The following is a 24517-nucleotide window of genomic DNA, read 5'->3' on the forward strand; positions in this document are numbered from 1 at the left end:
GAAATGACCTTTAAAGACAAACGTTTGACCTCCTCGTCCTCCTTGTTTGCAAGCTCCAGTAAATGATTCTACAAATTACCTCCGAGTCTTGTAAAGTATTCCTCGTGCACTGAGGAAATCAAATCTGCACAGCACCACTCTGAGCTCTACGATGAGTCAAATTATCTGTTGTAGGACTCCTTTGTCACGGTTTGGAGTTTCTGTTTAAATACTTCCTGTTTTATTTTGAAATCTCGTTCATACGCCTCAGTAAATTCTACTTCCAGCATTGTTTTGTTTCCTGTGTTTTGTACAGTCAGTATGATTGGTAGACACACCTCTCCATGTGTTTGTCTTGTCTTCTGTGTGTTTCGAAGTGATCTCTTTGTGCCTCTCTTTGACTTTTTGGGCTTTGCTTCCTTTGCTTTGGGTGTCTGTGCTGGTTTTCTATATATGCACGACCCCTGTCCAGGTTAAAGACCACATGCTAGATTTTTACTTTGCATCCTGTACCTCACATTCAGGTCCTCTCATCCTTGCTGTTCCTTGGACTCAGTAATTTTGGCTTTGAGGTCATTTTCAAGCTGCAAGATGAAACTGGAAGCAATGAGAAGTCTCACTGTTGGTATTGCAATGAAAATACCCCCCTCCCCCAAAAAAATTCACAGTGCTACATGTTGTTATAGTTTTGATTAAACATCTTTCTCTAACGAGGTTTTTAAATTCTAAACTGCTGAATTAGAGACAGAAATCATTCTTTGAGCTTGCACGTAAGGCTTGATGTGACTTCAATCTTAAACCGATTAATAGGCATTTTTCTTTGGATTTTACGCTTCCGAACATAAAAGCTTCTCCTGCTGCCAGAGGACAAGTGAGAGTACGTTTCCACTAAGAGAAACTGAACTGTAAAATGGGTGGAAATGCAAATGAAATTCTGTTTACACTGCTGATATCTCAACTCCCATAGCAATTTTGATTTTATAAAGCAAATTTTGGAATAGATTTATCCGTGTAATTCTCCACTGATATGGCTTCTACGCCACGAATATTAACTATAAAAGAATCATTTGAGTGTGGGTGCTGTAGATAATGTCTTTTTTTCCACAGCTGCTGAAGCGTATTTGCATTTAAATTCAATTTTATTGCACATTACAAACATTTCTGTGTGTGTGAAGTCTCACTTTTAGTCACATTCTGTGTGATTTTGGGGGGATTTGACTCATTTCCTGAGATGATACGAGAGGATTAAAAAGAAAAAAAAAATCAATTGCTCTGGTTTCTCTCGAAGCTACAGTTGGTGGTGAGGTGCTGATACTTCGAGGTGCAGCACACTGATGTGACTCAGCTGTGTACCGTCCAGGAAAGAACTTCATCCAGTAATAACAGATGATCAATGCTGCAGTTTTTACTCTGCAGAGACGTTTGAAGTGAGCCACTGAGCAGCAGGACAGCTTTAGATTAAAACCAGAGAGCCTTTAAAACATCTCTCTTTGAATCTAAAAGTATGTCAGTGGTGCTTTTTAATTATTACTTCCTGTTTAAATTTTGAAAGCAACCATGTCGTGCATCAAGTCGTGTGCTAAAGTTGGACGTAGAGATTACAGCACCTCCCAGCAGCTCAGAGTGCTGTAACGTTTAAGAAACACACAGATTGTATAAAATCAGCAAATATGACTTAAAGTTAAAGAAATTTAGGGGGGGAAATAAATTAACACACAATAATATATAATAAAACATGTTTTAACTGCCATTAGCTGCACTCGAGGAAGAGCAAACATTGGATGGAAGTCAGTAATGTGGATATCTGGTGGAAAAGCAGCGCTTTGAGCAGCTGCTTAAAAGCTTTAACATGCAAGAAAAAATGCTTCAGTCTTATAGTGTGCAGCTGTCACTGTCTACTATGGTATGTAATTACTATTGCACTATATTGCTGCTGCTGGCACCTTGTGGTGATAGAGTCACACTTTAAACGGAAAAGTGTGTCATCAGTTACATTGTTTGCACTGATAAATAACCTCCTGCGAGCTACAATCACCAACAAAACACTGTTGTTTTCTACATCATAATAAATATCATTATTGAAAATTTCCAGGGGTCCAGGTGGTGGGACAGCATCCTACGTTGAGACCTGTCTTATCCCAGTCACGTCCTCCAAATCTTCAGAGGCCACACGTCTTAATGCTTGACTTCAGGTATTTTAAAGTCTTGTTGTCACAGGTGTGTAAAATCAGGCACCTAGCCATGGAGCCGGCCTTTACAAGCATTTGTGAAAAAATGTGTCGTTTTCTAAAGAGCTCAGTGAAGTTAAGCGTGGTATTGTAATAGCTAAACTCTTTAAATTTTATTTCATAAATTACAGCAAAAAAAAACAAAACAAACAAGAACACAGCAGAGCATACTTTAGGGTGTGACCAGCATGCAGTGCTCACTGGTTTCTCAGCCAAGCTCCTGATGTCTGTTTTTAATAGGGGGTCACAAAGAGGCTTCATCCCATGGGTGCTGTCATGCTGGCTATGTGCACGCCTTTATCTTTCTATATACAAACTAATGAATTATGCTGAACTATGCAGACTAATCTTATTAATTTAATATTTTTAAATCTATATATAAATGTCAAACATCAGGCATGAAGCATTAATCCTTCCCCTCGTTCCATCCTACCTTGTGGTGTATTTGGACTCTGAGCAGAATATTCTTGTAGCTGTGGCCGTCGTTGACCTGCAGCACCGCCCCGTCCTCTGCCCCCTCCGAGCCGTCGTGGATGTACTGAATCTGTTCCCGTGACAGCTCCTCCAGCTTGAATCGGCTGAGAGCGCGGTCGCTGTGGAGACGGGTCAGCCGGCCATAGCGGGGCGGCTCAAGCACCATGACCAGAACATCGGCTGCGTTGTCAGGGTCGTCGACCTGCAGGACCGACTTGGTGATGGTTGCCAGGCTGCCACGGCCCTCCACGGTAAGAGGAGAGAAGGTCACGACTCTCGGGGGCTGGGAAGGATTTTAAAAAACAGGAGGAACAGCTTTGAATATAACCTGACAGCTGTGAAGGACAGAGGTAGATTTGATTTAGGAAACATACAGCTTAGATACATTTTAACACTTCTAAAGGCTGATAGCAGAGGGGGATACAGCAGTTTACCCCAAACACACTCAAATCATCACATGATGTATTTTCTCCCAGAGAACTGGGACACGGGGGCTGTGCTGACGCCAAGGGAAATGAAGAAATGAAGGTAAGGCGGAGATGAAGCTGGGCGCCTCATTAAGCTGCACTCAGCCATACCTGGAGCCTCACCACAGATGGCAAAATGCTTCATCTTGCTAATAAAGCCATTTTAGGAGCACCAGCAGGACTGGGAGGCCTCGCGTTGTAAACAAGAGCATAACTTTATCCATATTCTTCTTTACACTTTTAAAATGAACCGTTCTTCTTAAAAAAATAAAATCTATCTAGACTAGATGTCAAACCTCCACCTCAAAATAAAGCATATGTAAAAAAAACAACCTGCCATTGTTCTTCCTCTTTAGATGTAAGAAGTAAGGACAACTGGAGAGTGTTCACCTGATCCAACGGGGATATACACTCTTTACCACATGCACTTAAATGCTTTTCCAAACTACAGAAAGTATTACTTAAGTTTAGTGAGAAATCTACTCATAAACAGATGGTGAACAGCCTGAGATCACCCTCGGTGGACTAGCTCAGGTTCCACACGTACAACCCTGGTCTCGATATTTTTGACTGTAGAGATCTCTTCCTTCTCTTGGCTATGAGGAAATACACAACACTAGCTTTGTGCAGCTCAAAGCACTTAAAAATAGATCTGAACTGCACTCAGCAGGAATCCCAGCAGGAATCATGACTGGTTACTCAAAAACCCCACAAACCTTGTTTGGAGAGTAGGAACTATTTTCTTTCTGCTTAACCACACCCGACCCCATAACTAAGCATCACAAGTAAGAAAAGGGCTCTTTCTTGTTAATACACGATAATTTTCTTTTATTTGTTTTCTGTGGATGAATCAATAGAACAGACTTCTCGTGTGATTGAGGGTTAGTTCCCTCTTTCTTCCATAGGAATGTTTGGGTCCAATGTGAAATCCGATCATCTTTTGCATCTCACTTAAGATGTTTAATCACAACTTGGTCCTGCAGGAAGTTTCTTCCTGTTAAAAGGGTGTTTTTCCTTTCCACTGTCTCCAAGTGCTTGCTCATAGGGTGCCGTCTAACTGTTGAGGTTTTCTCTGTATTACTGTAGGATGTAGAGCTGACTGTTGTTGTGAAACGTAATAAAAATGAAACTGAACTCCTCACATTTCTGTTTCCATAGGGGAAAATAAACCTAAACCTGTACTTAAAAAAGGAATCACAGATGCATGTTTTAATTTCCTGTGTTTAAGTATGTGACAAGGAAAACAACACAGCCAGGATGGTAAAATCTGGAAGCAAAACGGCTTGGCTAAAGTTCATTTTAATGCAATTTCTCCACAAAACATTTGTTAGCAGAGCAGCTTGGCAGGGACGAGGTACAGGTAGAGATGCATAGGCTGTCCCTGCGGAGATGCCAGTCTGCTGTGGCCTTAAATCAAACCGTTGTCAGGTACCGAGCTCTGAGCCGCTCAGCCTGACACAGGGCTTGTGTCCAATTCGTAGTGTTTGCCGGTGGTTGGCCGAGCTCCAGCTTTTTGGCATTACAGCAGCAACTTGAGCAAAGGGCAATGCATGAAACAAGCTGGCGCCAGAGAGAAGGATGACTTGTGGGAAAGTCATGCCCACACACTCCCTCTGTGTGTCTTTAAACCAAAGTGACCCCTGGTTGAAATTTCTAGACAGAGAACTGAAACAAAGCACAAAAACACAGGAGGCGCACGCAGTTATCTGCAGCCCCCTGCAAGGGGGCCATGTGCTGACAAATTTTTAGACGTCAGAGGAGTTATCTCCAAGAGACAGACAACTTATTCATCAGGCGCACACCTTAATCCTGTGTCGTCATTTCTGCAATTCTCACAGGGGAAACAAAAGGTTTTGTGCTGGTGGGGGCTGAAATTGTGTATGTGTGTGTTATTATTTTTTAATCGTGCTAAGACATGCTAACGCATGAAAGGCAACCGGTAAAATCTCTTCCCTGAGGCAAACGAAAGCAAACATAGGCGCGCTGAGGTGGGAGGGCTAACCTTTCATCCTGCCCTTACAGGTGAAGTGAGGTTCATTTTTGGCAGAGCTGTCATCACCCACGAGGCCCTTGGGGCTCTGCTGTACTTCAAGAAGATGGGAGAGGCTTTTTGTGTGGTTGTTTTTGAGTTTATTTCTCGTTTGTTCTTAATTTGTTTTGTTTTTCCTGCTGGATGGTGTTCATGGGGAACAAAGTGGAAGAATTTCCAAAGCCAATTTCCACCCTGTGTCTGCCTTATCTGCAGCTTTTCTTTAGTGCTTTTGATGTGTCAAACCATCACAGCACAGACCACTGAACTGCAGTCTACCTGGACGTATGATTAAAAAATGACCGTTTCACAGATTGCCTATAGTTTTGGCTCGGTTATATTTGGTCTTTTTACTGAATTTCAACAGAAAATAAAGGCAGACGGCTTATTGGTATTGACTGACAGCTAAGCGCGCTGCACAGCAGATACTGGACTCTTAGAAAGTTTTTTCAAAAGAAGCAGCCACTCCTGTCAGAGGGGGGGAGGGAGGCTATCTGCAGCTCAGATCTTTCATTCCTGAGGCTATTACATTCAGAGGCCCTGCTGGCTGGCGATCTGATAGGGATTTCAATTAAAAATGTATTTTATTTTGCTTTTAGCTACACAGAGAAGGCTGCATAAGCAGAAATCGTCTTGTTCTCCCTGCTGTATAGTCGAGTCAGTGTGCGGCGTAGTTTGGTTTTTCCAGCTCTGTATGGGACAAAATAAAAATTATGCATGAATAATAGGTGCAAGCCTCTGGGCTGCAAAAATAAAACAAATGCTTAAATTCCAAAAGCTGCAGCTCCTCTAATGACCACTGGAGGCAGAGCCCACAGTTTGGGGTGTTAACATGAAATAAAAATTAAATGCAGCCAGTTTCCTCCTGCATGACATTTTTCACACAGCTCACCTGTTTAAATGTTATAAATGTGTAAAGTAAGCACGGTCAGGAGCAGGAAGGGTTTCTGGCTGAGCTTCTGCTAATCTGAGTCACTAAACTGGATCTATGGACCATGTTTGTGCTGTTGGTGCTTTTTGGAGCAACATCTATCTGGTAACTGTCATGGCTTGCTGTGCATTAAATTTTACACGCTGTCCTGGAAGTCTGTGCTCCAGTTTTGACGCGTGAAATTCTCATATATTATGTCTATGCTGTACATTATGTGCGTCTGTGTGGTTTGTTCATACAATTTACGACAACAAAGCATTTGTTAAACTTGCTAACAAAGCATGCTAATGTTTGCACAATTATTTAGACGCTTGTGTTTGAATATGCTAACTTCTGTCCGATAAACACACAACCTGGTGATGCCCCTGAATGTGACTTCACAAATCGACAGGTGGAATCACACTAAAAGATCGCACCCATGGTCTGCTCTCAGTGTTGGTCTCTAGTCTCAAGTTCTTTCAGCATTTGATGCAGAACAGCCAGAAGATGTTGCAGTATCTTTCCCCCAGCCTTTTACACTCACAATAATCCCTGACCCCCCAATTGATTCTTCTGTTTATCAACAATCCATGATACTAACACAACGCTATCAGCGAGAGAGCCCTGAACACAGATCACCTCTGGATCCTCCGTGCTCAAGCTGAGTGTCTGCAGACCTCAACCGACCAACTACAGCTTGATTTTTACTAATGAAGAAGATGAACGGGCCTGTAGGATTGCACATTTCTACCTGTACTCATTCCTACACTAGAATCTGTTTATTTTTGACTGTAACATCTAAACATGTTAGTAAAAGAAAGGTCTTCAGTATATATTCTTTACTGGCATTGATATTTATCCAGATATGTTGGAGGATAAAAGTTCAGAGTTGTATTGTTAATTACACGGGCGATGTTGCAAAGCCATGCAAACGTAATGCAATAAATATTGTAACAGTAGCCTAACACTGCTGATCATTAATTAGAAAAACACACATTTTATGGCTGTAGTTTGTTCACTCAATGCAATTTGACCACTGCACTCTTTTGTCTAAATGTGGTGAGCACACAAACCAATGAATGATGAAGTCACAGTTGTTATGTCCATCTTTTAAATATAGTTTCTCGTGTGTGCATACTAACGCTCTCTCTGTGTAAAATATATTATGATTGTGATGATGAAGATAAAATGGAGAATGCATTCAGTATGCTCGCAATCAAAAAACCGTCCTGCACATCTCACCGTTTCTGCCACTGAAAGATTTCTTTCAAAGCTTGAAATGTTCTGAAACCACACTGACAGGATCTACTTTCTTTCAAAGAAAACTGTAGTGCACACAACAAAAACACTGAAAGTTACATCAGTGTATGTGAGTCGCTTTGATGTGGACTGAAAGGAGCAATCACCATGTTCCCTTCTGTCTCTCTGAAGAAGTTCAAATACTAAAAAATAGCGTATTGAGGTAATGTTCTTTCTTAGAAATGTATGTGAATTACTCCCAGAACAAAAACAGCAGGTAGCCGTCTGCACATCAGAAATATTGGAGACTGTGTGGGAGCATGAAAGCTGACCACGCACATACTTGCAGAAACTGTGCAAAGATAAGTCTTTCTTGGAAAATGAAAACTCAAATGCATCTCCATTAACAGCCTCTGTCCACTAATGCTTTTTCAGAGAGGGAGGTCAGTAGTCATCAGGAAAACATACACAAAAATGTTCTCCTTTGTAAGCATAAAGTCTATTTTTCATCATCTTTTCAAAACAGTAAATGCCACAAACACTGTTGTGTGTAGAGCAGGGCGATACGAACAAAAATATTTATCACGATATACATTTGAAAATTTGCAATAACGATATAACTGACGATATAATTGACACGAGACAAAACACTTTACGACTCCACAACTTTATTAGTGCAAAAAAACCCAAAAAAAACCCATCAATGTATTTTCACTTAAACAAGCAGCTGTTTTTTATATCCATTAAGTTATATAAAAAATTAACAGTGCAAATGCAAATTCTTTGCTGACAGTTTAACCAAAAGGCATTTCCAGTGGAAACTGGCCGACATATCCTCAGCATAACCATGTATAATATCCACAAAACTTAAAAAGAGGTTATACACACACAATATGGTAATATTATGTTGAAGCACAGTACGTATCACTCTGCGAGGCTCCGCCTACGATAGCCGTAATGCTCCGACAATCCATCAAGCGGTGCGGCTTCGTAGCTTAGCAAAGTCGTACTGAAACATCTGACAGATTTCCGAGCGCCGTGTACATAAAATCATTTCGAGGCCAGTAAACACAACCAGAGTTCATACATAAGGCACACGGGATTATAAGGGGCTCTGTCGACTTTCAGAAAAATCAAAGGATTGATTTTAAGTGTGCCGTATTTTCCAAAAAACACAGTAATAACGACGGCCCGCTAGCGTGCGCTACCAAAAATAGTGCTTTATTGTGTATCTGACAGACGAAAGCTAAACCAGTTCCACACCACTGAAGTTGCAGCATTTTTACAAACCAGTTCTGGTTCATCTGTTTCATTCAACGATCCACTTTCGCTCTTCTCATTGCTTTTTCCGCCATGTGCGTATGAAAACAAAGGCACTGCGCATGCGCGTTTTACCCATATTCTATCGCCATATTTCATTTTCCTATTGTTGCCCAACATTATACCGGTATTACCGTGAACGATATGATATGACCCAGCCCTAGTTGGGTGTAGGGCATTACTGTGCTATATTCTTTAATCACATTACAGTTACTAATCAAATAATCATTTTCATTTATTGCACAAAATAACAAGAATGCGATGGTTACAAACTGCATCCAGGCCAGAAACAGCCGTTCACTGCTGCTAACGTTGTGACATGGACTGTTTTCAAGCATCTGTGCAGACGGCAGAGTAACATAAAGCAACACAAGGAACACGGAGCGACGTTATTTAAAAATGAGCGCATGCTGAACCCGGCCCAGCAGCCAGAGCCCGATCTTCAGCAGCTAAGAGTGATGAGCAGTCAGGCTTGTACCGCTGTAGCCTCCAATTATACCCCATCCTGCTTCTATAGAAGAATCAATCATTGTTTTCTAGACCCTTTAACAACATCTTGTAGTAGCAATATTGGCAAATAGAGCTTGTAGTAAACAGGGGGAATAAGGGAGGTATTAAGGAACTTCCTCTCGGCTCATTGGTTTGAAGAAAAGGCATCACGGTGCAACAATCCTTTTAATCAACAATCCTTTTAATCTTTGCTTGAAACACCATAAAAAGGGTTTTATCCATAAGTGACTTGTTATTTTCAGTTACATTAATATAATATTGCTTTAACTTGTTCATTTTATTTGGGATTGAGTACTGTATTTCTAATGATGTTTATTATTTGTTGAAAGTACTGTTAAAGCTGCTTCTCTAAGCTGTCAGTATAGACTTCTGACTCGTGCAATAATATGTTTTTTCAAATTGTTGTATTATTGCTTTCTTTTGCATCGCTACATCCTAAAGGTGACTGTGGAGGCCACCTAAGTGCAGTGAACCCATTCTCAAGTTGAAGAAACCCACTTGAGATCATTTGAGCTTAATGACATTATCCTGCTGGAAGCAGCCATCAAAAGATGTGGTCATAAAGGGATGGAGATGGTCAGAAACAATACTCAGGTGGGCTGTGGTATTTAAATGTTTAAATGATGGTCAGGTGGCATTAAGGGGCCCAAAGTTTCTCAGTAAAATATCCCTCACACATTACACAACCAACACCAGCTTAAACTGGTGATCCATCACAGGATGAATCCATGCTTTCATGTTGTTTGCAAGAAATTCTGATGCTACCATCTGAATGTCAAGACTCATCAGATCAGGTGTTGTTTTTCCAGTCTTCTGTTGTCTAATTCTGGTCAGCCTGTGTGAACTATAGCCTCAGTTTCCTGTTCTGAGCTAACACCAGTGGCACCCAGTCTGGTACTCTGGATACCTTAATCTCATCTGACCTCTGAAGCCTAAATAAAACACAGGTGGGACAGACAATAACAAAGGAGAGAAGACAAAGACAGGAAGTAAAAACAGAGTAAAAGGTGAAGCAACTATGGCAACAAGACAGGACTTGGAAACTTGAAAGATGAAGACAAGATAGCAGATGGCAACATAAGAAATATCCGAAAGAGTAACCAAACATTTCAAATAAACACCAGATAAGAACCCAGGCCATGTCACACTTTAAATCGCTTTCTTCAGGGTGGTAAATATGTAACATAATGGATGACTTTTTAATAACAGTAATAACTTTTATATTGACTCCAAACACTTGTCACAAATTTTATACCAAAGAACAGGATATCTGGCCTCATCCTACACCTGCTTATAGTCAGATAATAAGTTAACCAGAACTAATTTGCACTGCTGAAGAAAGCAACATAATTATATATCGTTATCATAAAATGATAATCATCTGCTGCAGACATTAATTAATTTTGCACTGGTAGAAAACTAGTGGAGTGCCAGTCAAAACACAGACACACACAAATTCCTGCTAATGTTGTATGAGAAAGCAGATAAGATTGCGTAATTGCGAAGTCAACCAAAACAGACTCAAATGCAGCACCACCACTCAATCACCGTCTGCAAGCGGCCCCCTGAGCTCAGTGTCTGCAACATTCATTTGCCTGGGGGCAGATTTAATAGAGCGGTCACGCTGTGCTGGATAAACACCAAACAAGGACACACTAAAAAACGTTTAAAATCCTCATTTAAGGTTTTAGGAGACTGTCAGACACAAGAAAAATGTCCTCAAGTGCACGAGTAATTCTTTTATCATTAATATTTATAATAAAAACAAAAAGGGATTTTGTTTGGAAGACTGTAGCATACACGGACCTTTGTGAGACATTTTAACTTCTTTTAACTATTTCTCCATAAACAGCGAGTGCAGTAATGCAGGTACCACACTGACCCATCAACTGTTCTCAGAGAGGGCATGTTAATCCCTTGTTTCTCATTATTTTCTAAAGCTGTGCCAAAATCAGAGGTCAGCTTGACATCAATAGAGGCGTGCTCTCAGGCTGACATTGGCCGATCACCGGGGCTTTACTCCGCAGAGAGAGAGCCTCAAAAATAGTGAGAAATGCAGATCAGCTGGGATGATGCAGCAAAATGAGAGACAGGCTCACTCTAAAATATGAGCTGACAGATCAGATTAAATGTGGCTGTCTGCTGTTTGAGTGGTCGTGGAGTGAGAGGCTGCAAATCTCACATTTCTTAGCAGTATATGCAATAAACATGTAATATAAATAATATTATTAAAGCTTAAACAGGCATCAGAAAATCTACAATAACATTTCAACAGGTGAGTTTCTTGAATGTTTCAGATACATCTGCAGCTCCTCTGCTGAACTGACTGCTTGTAGTGCTCAAAGATGCTTTTATACAATGAACCCATTCAGACAAGCGCTTTTTCTACACTTGACTGATTTCTATCTAACGTTCACACACTGATGGAAGCAACCGAGAAACCTGCTCTACCTCCTGAGCTACAGATCCAACCGCCTAAAAAATGACCTGCAACCACCAACGTTTTCCTGGATGCAGGGAGGCCGTTGTCCTACTTTCACTCTAATACGACTGAGCCTTAAACTAACTACATGTACCTAACTGTAGGATGGCGGTATCCAGTTGACTCGTCCTGTATGACATTAACAAAAGTTAGTATAGTTTTTATGTGCCAAATGTAATAAGGAGACCCACTGAGATTTTGGACCACACCTTTCTTTAGAAATATGTTTTTCCTCCAGATAAATGGTCGTCTGTCACTCAGGAGGTAGAAATTTCTTGCTACTAACTTCAGTCCTTTGTCAAGATACTGATTGCTAAATTGTGAGGTCTGCGGCGTGGCTGAGGGGGAGGCGGACGTACCTGAGCAGCATCCGCAATCTCGCCTCGCTGGCTTAAAAAGAATGAACTAGGTCGTGTTGTTGTTGGTGATGTGTGTGGGCTGTAGTTGAAAAGCTGGATGCAGCGGATGCTCATGTTATTAACGTAACTGCCGCAAATTTCTTTGTAAAAGTGATTCCGATGTTAAACGTTAGTTCCCCGTGACTTTTCTGCCAGGTAACTTGCGCCCCACCTGTCAGAAACTCTAATCCATGCAGCTAAATCAAATGATTTAGGTTCATGAATGTGGCTTAGAAAAGGTGCTTTGGGTGGTCTGTTGAAGTATATATGCATCACTGCAAACAATACCCCACACTCAGGTGCCCACAGATTGGACGACACTAATCTTTGAATCCTGCTATAATTTTAATCCAAACAACAAACCTGTAGAGTTTCATGAATGCACCTTGCACAGCTGCTATCGCTAATGCCATCATATTGACAAAATCTCTCCAAACTCACTGCTCAGTCAAAGTCAGGCCTCACATTTCCACAGTCCTCAAACTGGAGTCTTTTCTCTCTGCGGTAAACTTTCTCAACAAGGACTAAAGATGACAGATAGAACAAACAAACCTCTACATTTCACACTGAACTAAATTTAGAAACAAATGTGCCCCATGTAACGTCACTACATTGGTCTGCAACGTGGAAACAGCAACCTTTATTAGATATCTGGATTTGTAGCCTGAAGAACAGATTTATGATACAGCTTTTTTTAATGGCACTTTCAAGTCAGTTCATTTCTCAGTAAATAAAGGAGAGTTGAAGGAAATGTCTTCTTACCTGCATGGACACGGCTCGGACTTGAATTGTTTTCGGTTGGGAAAACAGCTGGGGATCAGCAACACGCAAGGTGAACTCACCGCTCCTGCAGGAAGACGAAGAAAGGGGAACTCTTAAATGAAGACAAATCTTGGAGTAGGGAGACTAAATTTCACCATCCCTTATTTCTGAAATTGCTTTAAAAACTGCATTAAAAATGCTACCCTCAGTCCCGTGAGGGTAGCATGCTGTGTTGTCATTAGACCTGATCACCTGTGAGTTATCTGTGGGAGTGGAGGTGAGCTATCACAAACACACAAAAGCCCACCTGCTCACACACTCATCATCATCAATGTGCCCCCCCTACACTGCTGCCTTACCATATTCCAAGCCAAGGCTTATTACCCACAACTCCCCAGGGCTGCAGCTGGGAGACATCCAGAGAGTCTGAAGATCAAATAACCGAGCGGGTTGTTTGTTTTAGTGACAGAAAGGAAAAAGCCAAGTGCTTAGGTGCTTTTTGGACTGCAGTAGCATCTTTGAAAGTTGCTGACAAAAGTCTGCTGAAGGTTGTTTTCCTAATAGTTTTAACCGTCATGGTCCTCTGGTCCATGTGTTTCTAGTTTCTCCTGCCTCACTGGCACCACGTTTGATGCCAGTCTTCACATGCTCACCCATCTCGTTTTGGTTTTACTTCCTGCTTTTGGTCTGGACGTCTCTTCCTGCAGAGATGCTGAGATGTTCTCAAGCTAGTTGAGAGAAATAATCCCTGACTTACTGCCAGTAAAAACACACCAAACTGCAGCTCTAAAGTGAAACAGCCACAGAAACAGCCCAGATACACGTAAAGTATGGAGTTATATTAAAGTAACAGAATATATTTCTGAAAAATAGTCGCTGAAGTTGTAAATCTCATTTTCTGTGCAGAGTGTTGCTGTTGCTGGTACATGTCTTCACTTCATTATAGATGAGAGAAAGATTTTTTTTTAAAATGCAGCCTTGAGACAAGTGGAAAGGCTTCTGATCAGTAGTAAAGTCTACCACTCAAAGAAATAAAATTCATTTTTTGTCAGCGTCTTGACCCATGGCATGTTTTTCAAAGGCACTCGTGAATGAAAATAACTCATTTTGAAAGCTCAAAAGAGTTTGTCTGTAACAGCAATCAACATTTAATCTTTTTATTCATCATTCGTCCATTTTTTCCCACCATCATCTGAACGCAGCACATGTTTTTGGGTTTTTTTCCTGATGGACACATCTCCTCTTACGGGAATTAAAACCTGTTACCATGTGCTTGCTGTTCTGGGTCTACAGCCGTCATCCTCTGCTTGACATAATTTGAAAAATATGGCAGATTTAATCTCATTTGGAGTTTTACATTTTTCTGTCTCCATTAATCTAATGGCTTAAACCTGTACAGAGGATCACATTTTGCTAATTCACTGGCATGCTGCCATTTTAGGCCTAACCAGCTGAGTCAGGATTGACCAATATGACTGCTCTGTCCATTCAGACTGAGTGAGTGGACATCTGTCCCAAACACAGCGACAGAGGGGAGGCTGCAGAGAACAATGGGCAACATTTCTCACCCATTAACATAAGATTGCCTTTTGATTTTCAGCTGCTTTGTTTTCCTTTTAGGATGTCAGGGGTCAGCGCTCTTTAATGTCTGCTTTCTGCTGTCTACACGTATCTGCAGCCTCTGTGATTCCCGGCACGGAGTGCACTCAGACTGGGGTCAAACAGAAAGAAATGCAGATTATGCAAATATGACCACATTAACCCAAACATGTAAATGTAATGCATCTCACATCCATGTTCAGGTTAATAGAAATGAACTTTGGAGTCAAGAAGCAGCATAAATCAAACAGGAAACTTTGACAAGGAGTGAAAAATTAAATGTCAGGATAGTCATTAATGAGAAGGAAGGAGATGATGAGCTTAAAGGGATAGTTTTATCCACAGTTTGGGATAAGCTAACAGTTATAGTGATCAGGTCAGAAAGGTCTGAGGAGTCTAAGGAGACATGCACAGACCTCCCAGACACCACCTCCAGTAAGTCCTGGATTTACCCAAGATGCATTCTGGTCATCAAAGGAAGCTCATGTCTGCTGCGTATCCACAATCTGATTCTTTTGGTCACACCCACAGTTCACAGCCACAGGTGAAATGTAGATCGGCCAGTAGACAGACAACCTCACCTTTACATCCAGCTCTCTTCACCACAACAGACCAGTACAGAATCTGCATTTCCCACTGCACTCAACCCTTGAATAAGACCCTGAGGTACTCAAAGTTCTCCACCTAGGCCAGCAAGTGGAGGAGTGTCCACCCAGCTGAGACCCACCTGAATCTGGAGGTCATCACTCAATGACGCCAACACATCCAGGTTCTACTAACCGATGTTAAATTGTTAAGTCACGTTAGGCTCGCTAAGATATCTTATTACCTTTAATTTCGAGTTAATTGTTTTTGCACATAAAAAAATGCTTGAAAAAACCAGAAAGAACTACAAAGACAAAGAAATATCTTGGTACCATTTCATCTAAGATCTGTCGTTTAATCGAGGTCGGCTAAATAATCCCTGTGTGTGTGTTATCTCTGGTTTTGCACTATGAATTAGTCCTTAGTCCTGTCACTGTCTAATGCCTCTTCCACCAAAATAAATCCTTATTACTTGGTGGGACTTTTGGGACAGCGGAGGCACAAAGTAAAGATATAATCAGAATGATCATGAAAACCACCCAGAACAGTAGAAGCAGTCCGTTAGATTACGTTAGGTAAGATTTTTGCTGTACATGGATGGAGTTACAAAATTGCACACCTTGGCAAAGCAGTGCCTGCCACCCAAAAATTCATAAATTATTGTTAAACAAGTATAAGTATAGTAGCTCTGTGACTGAATACGTCCAAGTATTGTGTCAAACTCATGTCTGAGAAAAATAATTCCAGGCAAAATACAGAAAAAGTTTTGTCCATCTTACTGACCTGTCTTTGTCTCTCTGGTATTGGAATCGGACCCGTCCGTGCCTCAGCTCTGCCCACGTGAACGTGTCGTCCTTCTTTATTTCTCGGCCTCCCGTCTCTTCGCCTTCTTCCCCTCTGAACAGGACCAGCCGTCCGTTACTCGGCTTCTGAACAAGCTGAAAGATCAGCTGCTCAGACGGACTGTCTGGGTCTTTCACCTGCAGCAGGGTGGGGAGCAGCGGGGCAAAACCATCAAAGGGAACCAGCAGGGACCCGTTGACATGGAGGGCAGGTGTGTGGGCGTTCACTGAGAGGACCAAGAAAAGAAAAACTCAAATCAATAACCTCATTCAAGCCAAGCTGGTGGAACACAAGTAAATTCTCTTACAGTGCATTTTAGATCCTTCTTGTGAAATACACAACAAATAGCAAACTTTCTTATACCTGTGGGGAAATTCATCGTCACGGATCCTCCAAAACAAGATTAAAGCAAAACTGGATTGTCAACGAGTATTTTTTAATAACAGAATGGGAACTTGGAAGGTAAAATAATCAGAAATAGAAATACTGAGTAGTTTAATCCATGCACAGCATCAAAAGTACATTTGTGAATGGTTTACTGAAAAAAGCCATCAAAGTAACTGGACTAATAACCAGTGTACAATAATAATTTGGTTTAAAAAAGCATCCAATTATCTTCATTAATACATTTTAATGCCTTCTTTAAATATCTGTTGGCATGGAGTTGTAGTCGGTCGGCGTAGAGGTTGAGAGGAGGTTATAAACTGAAAATGAAAAAAGTGTGTGTGGGAGAAATGGCAGACATATCACGAGTGAGACATCTCGGCCTTGGCGTGGCATTTTAGAAGTTGGCTCTAATTGGTGCTGACTTTGTTGGGGAACTTTTTAAAGATCAGCTCTTTTTGAGATGCCACCCTAATCTCATTATACCTCCCGTAATGATGCCAGCAGGCGTGCTTAAATCTCAAACTCTGGGCCATGTAATTATACTTCCAAATGAGAAGAAGTCTATAATTTAAAGCAATAGTTCCTGAACTTTTTTTTTTTAGGGGGGGCTGCCAATTTTTTGTTTTTAAAGAGCAATTTTTTCTCCGTTTTACTTCATTAACGTGTGGATTAGCTGAAGGCAAAAAATGTTCATTATTTTACAAGAAAACGCATTTATCAGAAAGTGCGTGATAATATATTCCTTAATTATAAATATGCTTTGTCACTTTTCATTAAGAACTACAGTCTGCGCCTCAAGGCCTCGGGCATTTCAGCCTGTGGGTTGTTTTAAGATAAAAGAGGAAAAAAATTAAAGTACAAACTCTTTTAACATCCTAACTCTGCAGACAAAGCCTCCCCAGTCTTATTCAGGAGGACCAATTAAAAGTCACCAACAGGAACCTTCTAATTTCAGACAGATGTTAGCAGTCTTAGCTTCCAGTATCTTTATATTTGACCTGCAAAGACTTACATTTGTTATCAGTTTTCAAATTTGACTTCATAAGATGAAGTTCTATAGACCTTTTTCACTTCTGGATAGAGTCTGATTGATAGTTTATTTACGTTCGTCAGTGACTGAGAAACACAAATTAAATCAAGAGTTTTGCTGGGATCTCAGCAGATCAGCTGATCTCAGTGCCAGTCCACATCAGCTGGCACTTCTATATATCCACCAGCTCTCTCATACAGAGAACACTATTTATGTAGCTTAGCTTGCCTACTGCACACTGAAGCTTATGCGAGCGGTATCTGACGTATTCAATGGCATAATCTCTTATCTTACTTCTGTTCTCACTCCTCTGGTTTTCAATGCATGGAAGGTTTTTCCTTTCAGTAACAACCACCTGTAATATTTAGGTCCTCTGCTAAAAGTAACTGAGATTTTTTTATTCAATCTTAAATACTTTTTTATGAACTGGTAAAAAAGAAAACCAGGAGAATGTCTTCTATTATATTACCACAGACTCTTTGGTTTAACTGTGAATGGACCGATCATAGTAACTCCCAAAAGATTTTAAAAACGGGAAAAACTGACATGGAAATAAAAAATTTTGGTCCTGACTCATGTTAACATGGTCTTTATGTTCCAAACATTTAATTGCGATCACAAATTCTACCTGCTGAAAATATATAACTGGTCTGCTTGGTTGTGAGTTTCTTTGTGAAAAATACAATTGAAGCCTTTAATATGTTCTGATATATTACTAATACTATATTACAGTTGCTATGACCTTTATCTTCAACTGGAATCACTGTATCTGTTCTTTTTTTTTTTTTTTTCAAAATAGCTGTTGTGAGCAATACTGCATTTATTTATTTATTTATTTATTTCTCTCCTTTTTTGTTATCATTCTCCCTCAGATATTTTTATTAAAGTTTCTGGATCCAATTTTACAAAAGACAAATTGAACAAATGCCGTTTTCTTTTTGAAGAACATAAAACAATATGAAACATACACTCCCACCTCATGATTATAGAAGTACCAGTGGGTGTACAAAAAGAAAGGGTCGAATCTAATAATATGAATAGTAAACCCTGGAGTACAAGATAGCAGTTCCTGAGTGTACAAGAGAGATGTGGAGAGTTTCAGAGCCCACACCCCCACACAGACACAGAAAAAACAAAACACAGAAACCAAAAAAAAAACAAAACACAAACATAATGAGTGGTCAGCTTAGTTGTAGAGATAAGTCAAATCTGTAAGAGAAAAGAAATATGTATAAAGTAGGTAAGTAAATGCCATCATAAGGCGCAGGCACAATAGAGTCCATATACTTAAACATAAACATCTTACTTAAGCATAAGATAAAATAAAATAGAATAAAGTCTGAGCTAGCTAATTGGGAGTGTTGCGAGACCGCAAAGTCTGAACATGGTCAAAAAAGGGTTGCCAGGTCTTAAAAAATTTGGCCATAGACCCACGCAGAGTGAATTTAATCTTTTCGAGTTTGCTAAAATGCAAAGCGTCTCTGATCCAGATTTCCCAGGATGGGGGAGAAGGGGACTTCCAACATAACAATATTCTGCGTCTTGCCAATAAGGTGAGAAATGCTACCAGATCCGCTTGGGGCGTCGGCAAGACAACTGTATCAGGAAGAACCCCAAACAAAGCAGTTAAGGGCACAGGTTGGAGGGTTAGCTGGATGATCTTTGATAAAGTCAGAAAAATATTAATCCAGTATTGTTTGAGGGATGGACATGACCAAAACATATGTATTAGAGAGGCAGGTGTTTGATGACAACGGTCGCAATCAGGGCTAAGGTTGGGGTATATTTGAGCTAGTCTGGCTTGCCAAATTTGAAACACATCACACCGATGTGTCGGTGATCTGACCACAGTTCAGCATTGAGCTGCACAAAGTGACTGAGGACTGCCAATGACAAAACTGCTCACTGAGTCGAGTGTGTCACAATAAAAGCACCACTGCGACACAAAAGTACGAGCTGCTGGTGAAACTTTATCATGACATTTGTTGCTGTGCAACTTCAAACTGACAACACGTTTTACTGTATAAGCTTTATTTTTGGAGGGACATTAACATTTTGCAGCTTAACCTCCTCCACAGCATCACACACTTTTTCTGTTAGCAATGTAAATTTGCTTTTATGTAATATCTTGTGGTCATTTGCATTATTTATGTGGGCATCTTTAGTTTATTTGCATATAAGAAAAAAGCTCCCACTGGTACAGTGCTTGATACATGATGCTGTGCTCAGTATAGAAACCTCCCAGCTGAGAGAGAGAGAGTGACCTGGACCTAACCCAAGCCTCCCAGTTTGGCTGCAGAATTCACCTACTGTTGGTCTTTAAACTGTATTTATGCAATTCTTCTTATCAGAATTAACAGATTTGAAGTCTGGGAGCTTTCTATCAATAAATTAAAGGACTTTTCTGCTATGTAATGATAACTGTTTGCAGTTTTAAAACCAATATAGGCATCATGTTATCACCGTGACAGGTCCTGGTCTTCTGGTCTGCATAGTATCCATGTCCACAGTCAGGAGTGCAGTATCCTTCCATGAGGTAGGTCTGATTACGACAAGCTCTGCAGAGTCCGTTCCCGTCGCAGAGCACGCAGTCGGACGAGCAAGCTGAAGGAAAAGATCCAAATTATTCAAATATTATTCAAATTAGAAAAATGCTTCTTTTTGTTTTTACACAAGTCTTCAACGTTAAATGTTTTAAATGTCTATTATAAATTTATTTTTCAAACTAAATTAATACTCTGATCTTCATAGAAACAGTCTTTAAAAGTCTATCACTACATATAGAAATAGAATAAAAAGAAGATGTATATTCTTACATTTGCAAGCTTTGGAAGATGCATCCAGGAAGTAGTTCCTGCCACATTCGAGCACACACTGGCCGTGCAGCGTGGCGTAGGGAGGCTGGCATTCCTGGCACTGTCCAGGACCTCGACAGTCCAAACAGTGATCATCACAGCCTGCCACAGAGAGCAAAACATTTGAAAAAAACAGTGATATAGTAACTGAGTTAAAGACATTATTTATTTTATCACCAGATATTTTCTTAATGTGTTTTTTGGCCACTAGCACCGGTGAAAAAAGTAACATGGAGTCACACAGAAGCTGTATTACAGACTGATTAATGCACACATGCATTAATCAGTTTGCTTAGGCTTGTATGAATGTGTGTGACTGAGTGAATGAGGCTTGCTGAGAGTAGAAAAGTGCTATACACCAGTCCATGCAGTTGATTTGGCCAGTTCATACAACTTCTACATATAAAAGCTCTTTTAAGGAACCTTTTAGTTCAGCTGCTGCTGATTATCTGCTTTATTAAGATTGGCTGCGTTAGCAATCAATTAGGAAAAACAACTTCAAATGGACACAAATGTACAAACAACAGTGTAAAAGCCCAGAGGAAGCTCTTTGTGCAGCTACAATAGCACCGACTGCATGTGAAGTGGGTCAATTTATCTGCTTTTTGTTGGACTGACCGAGGCATCTGTCTCCATCCCGATAGGAGCCAAAGGAGCACCCCTGTGTGCACACTCCCTCCTGCAACACGTAGGCCTCCATGCATTGCAGGCAGTCAGTCCTCAGGGGGCCTTTACAGGCATTGCAGCTCCAGTCACACTCTGCAAACAGGATGGACGGTAGCAGAAAAGGAGTGAGAGGAGGAGGTGTACGTGCGTGTGTGTGTTGGGACATTGGGATTAGAAGTGAGGGGATTTTAGAGGTGAGAGCAAATAGTGAGAACAGAACAGAAGAGAGGGAGGGCGAGAGACCAAAAGAGATTAATCAACTTTTTTTCTCTATAGGATTGATTTTAAAGCCATTTGTGCTTCTTTCTCTCTCATCACCTGCACATCTGTTGTTTGTCCTGTGCACAATTAATACAGGCACGAAAATGAAGCACAGTTGGGACTCTTCATGCTTGTATGACCTTCTACATTTGTATTAAACCTGAAGATGAAACTAAGCAGGATATACAGTTTGTAGAGCAACTACACATACAGTGAAATGCTACATTTTCTTAAAACATATCAAATATACAAATTAGCCATAACTGTAGCCCAGAAAACTTCTGAACACATCAAGCTGAACTCTGAAAAAGGGACACATGTCAGCGAGGCGACTGGTGTCTGGGCATTAGTGCCGTTCATGTGAATCAGTGAAGTGGACCTGGCACCATCTTTGTGGTGTTGGTGTCTTTCAGATCACTTTAAACGAAACGATCTGAGTAATAGCACGGCTTTGTGCTTGGTCCAAAACGTTTTTCTTCCGTTTTGGTTCTAGTAATTGATAGTCTGCTGAGAACTCCAGCCTTTCATCCACAAATCACCTCAGTCTTCAATAAAACAACACAGTGATCCAGTATGCTTTACAAACCTATGGCTAATAACATGGTGGCAGCGTCCTTCCTTAAATATACAGCATGCAGCTGAGATGGATGTTTGGACCTCCTGCTGTGATGCTAAGTTAATTAATATTCTAATTTCCTCATGCAAGTTTTCCTTGGGGTCAATCTTTGATTTTTTTGTTTATATTATGGCAATATATATATATATATAATATATATAATTTCGTCATTTTGTTTAACAGCCACCATGAAAACTAGTTCATCTCTTAGTCTGTCTTCAGCATCTACCTTTGTTTTTAGGTGATAGTGGGAGGCAAACGGTGGGATCTGAGATGTAAATGAGGGATTTCTCAGTGGACAAAGATCACTGATAAAGCCAAACAAATGTAGGTTTTGGTAGTGCTTAAGGGTTTGTAAGAGACTCTCTCTGAGAACTTTGAAAGCTCCCCCGAGGCTGTGAAATGAAAGCTCCCAAAGTTTCTCGAAGCTGTTTTGGTTTTTGAGAGAGCTGATAGCCGTGGTGCTTTTAACTCTCTGGGTGCATCTAAGGTTCAGTGGATTAACCAGGGGGGTAAACACCATCATGAGCTGGATGGCTAAAAACCACCTGTCTAAGTGGGAGGCGCTGCTCGCTGGCTCAGAGGGAATCAAAATGTTTATTTAGCCCGGAGCAGCTAGCTTAGCTTCTAATCCCATAACAGACATGTGCAGTGTTGGTTCAGCCTCTGGGACCGGTTCCTTTGGGCCCCCGATACCTGGAAAACCCTTACTGCACTGGACTGAATCAGTGATAAAGGGTGATTTCCGCTTTATGTGAAATAACTTACTGTGAATTAAAGCATATGGTACATCAGCGTAACAACAGTCATGGGCTGAAATTAAATCTTATGCAGTCATTATTCTTTGATCCGGAAAAAGGAAAACGGATAAAAAACACATTTTCACGTGTCTTATTATTGAGTTCCAGCCTGAAAAAATGCAAGCAAGGCTGATTAGTGGGTATTTAAATATATAAACAGTGGGGAAAAAAGGGATCACTATTCACTCAGGCCCGGGATCCCCTGAGGCTCATGCATCAATGTCTCTGTGCACAGGAAGATGTAATACTGAGTTAAAATGCACACACAATGTGTAGCATTTGCATACCTGGTTCTACAGTTTATTACTTGATTGATGGAACCTATAAACTCAATGTAGCACAGTACACTACATGCAATATGGATGAAGAGCAATTTATGAATATCATAAAGGGTGCACTGCATATCCTCATTATTAATCCCCCTTGCCTCACTGCACCAGTGCATTTTGTGTGAGGTTGTCAGGCGACTTGGCAGCGTACCTCTGCAGGTGCGGGTCGTGGTGTTGAGGTAGTACTGATGGGCGCAGCTGTCGTACTGGCATTCTCCGAACAGCAGCACCTTGGCCGGGTCACGGCAGGACGTACAAACCCCGGGCGTCTCGCACGTCAGGCACTGGCTGTCACATGCTGCAGAGAACAGAAAAGGTTGACGGACTAGTGAGGAAAATGTGAAACACCAGCCAACACCATAAACTGCCTGAATGTGGCTGTGTCGGATGCATCGATTGCCAAAATTCCTCCTAAACACATGCATGTGAGGTTAATAAGTGATTCTAAATTGACCTTGTGTGTCTGTAATAAGGAGGCAGTCTGACCAGGATGTACCCCACCTCTCGCAGCTTAAAGAGGCCCTCACAACACAAACAGAACTGAAGGAGTACTGAGTAATTAAAACACCAACTAACTGCACTTACTTGTTCATTGAGTCTGGGATCTGTCTGTAAAATGTAAAAATATCGTCTTAGCATTCTTTCGGTGTTGATGGCCTGTTTTCATGACTACCTACATCACTTTCCCACCGGCTTCTCTGCTTCACTCATTACTTTCAGCGTATATTCCACTGACTCACCATTCATTTTCTGACACACCGTCTTTGTGAACTTTCACTAAACTTTTGTGCCATGAATGGTCCTTTTTGTTTGTGCCTGTTTTCGCCCTCTGCCCACTCTGTCTGGAATTCAATTCAGGCAATTCGTTCAATTTTATCTGCCTGACTTGTAGATGAACTTGTTTCACGCAAACAACAAGTTGGCTTTTTGGTTTTCTGTGCGTGCGTGCTGCATTTCGCTCTGTTTTACGAGTTGTGCCAAACTAAAAAGTAGCAGTAAGCTAATACCCATCAACTTCCACGTTAAAAAGTTTCCAGCAGAAACACATTTTTACGGGTCTCTGTGGATAGTATCCTTCTTTATAACAACCGTACCAGGATTATTATTTTTAATAACACATCCAACATTGTTGCTTGTGTTGGAGCTGAAAATCAGTGTGTGGCCCTTGTCTGTAGCCTGTAGGTGTCTGCTAAGCTTCACCTTCACTAACCGGAGTCTCTGAACTAGACTTGTTTGGCTGTGTTTGTGGTTTTGGTGTTTTTTGGGGCATTTTAATTAAATAATCTCACCATTAATATTGCCTGATGTGTCCAAGAAGTTTGTAAATTTGTAATGGTAAGTAAAAGTCTATGATTTAATTAGACACTCCTTAGCAGTTATATATGCAGACAGTCTTCTCAGTGCAAACATAGAGTGCAGCTAACAGGAAAGGACCTTAACAAACCAAAATAGTAACATAGCAAAGGCATATTTTTAACATTCACAGTAAGCTTGTGTGTGTGTGTGTGTGTGTGTGTGTGTGTGTGTGTGTGTGTGTGTGTGTGTGTGTGTGTTTTCACTAACCCTGGCAGATCCTTTGGCCATTGTTATAGTATCCAAGGGGACATTTGGGGGCACAGAGTCCAGATGGCAAGAGAACACTGTTGGCAGGGCAGGAAGTACAAGAGAGCGGCCCAGCCCCACTGCAGGCCTCGCATGATGGATGGCATTCTGGGGAAAAAAACGTCACCTTTTATGGACATGCAGTG

General features: G+C 40.9%; 1 protein-coding gene across 2 annotated transcripts in view; it reads right to left on the bottom strand.

The window, feature by feature from the left end:
• Positions 1-24517, bottom strand: part of fras1 (Fraser extracellular matrix complex subunit 1) — a 306003-nt gene that overhangs the window by 89347 nt on the left and 192139 nt on the right. For both annotated transcript variants that reach the window (XM_080893736.1, XM_080893735.1), the window contains exons 21-28: positions 24333-24479; positions 22921-23067; positions 20716-20856; positions 20059-20199; positions 19706-19846; positions 15766-16051; positions 12799-12883; positions 2641-2964 (exon numbers count right to left, since the gene is read on the bottom strand). In XM_080893736.1, the coding sequence (XP_080749862.1) occupies positions 2641-2964; positions 12799-12883; positions 15766-16051; positions 19706-19846; positions 20059-20199; positions 20716-20856; positions 22921-23067; positions 24333-24479 (1412 nt within the window). The remainder of the gene's footprint in view (positions 1-2640; positions 2965-12798; positions 12884-15765; positions 16052-19705; positions 19847-20058; positions 20200-20715; positions 20857-22920; positions 23068-24332; positions 24480-24517) is intronic.

This window comes from Rhamphochromis sp. 'chilingali', assembly GCF_963969265.1.
Source record: "Rhamphochromis sp. 'chilingali' genome assembly, chromosome: 10".
Taxonomy (NCBI): Eukaryota; Metazoa; Chordata; class Actinopteri; order Cichliformes; family Cichlidae; genus Rhamphochromis; species Rhamphochromis sp. 'chilingali'.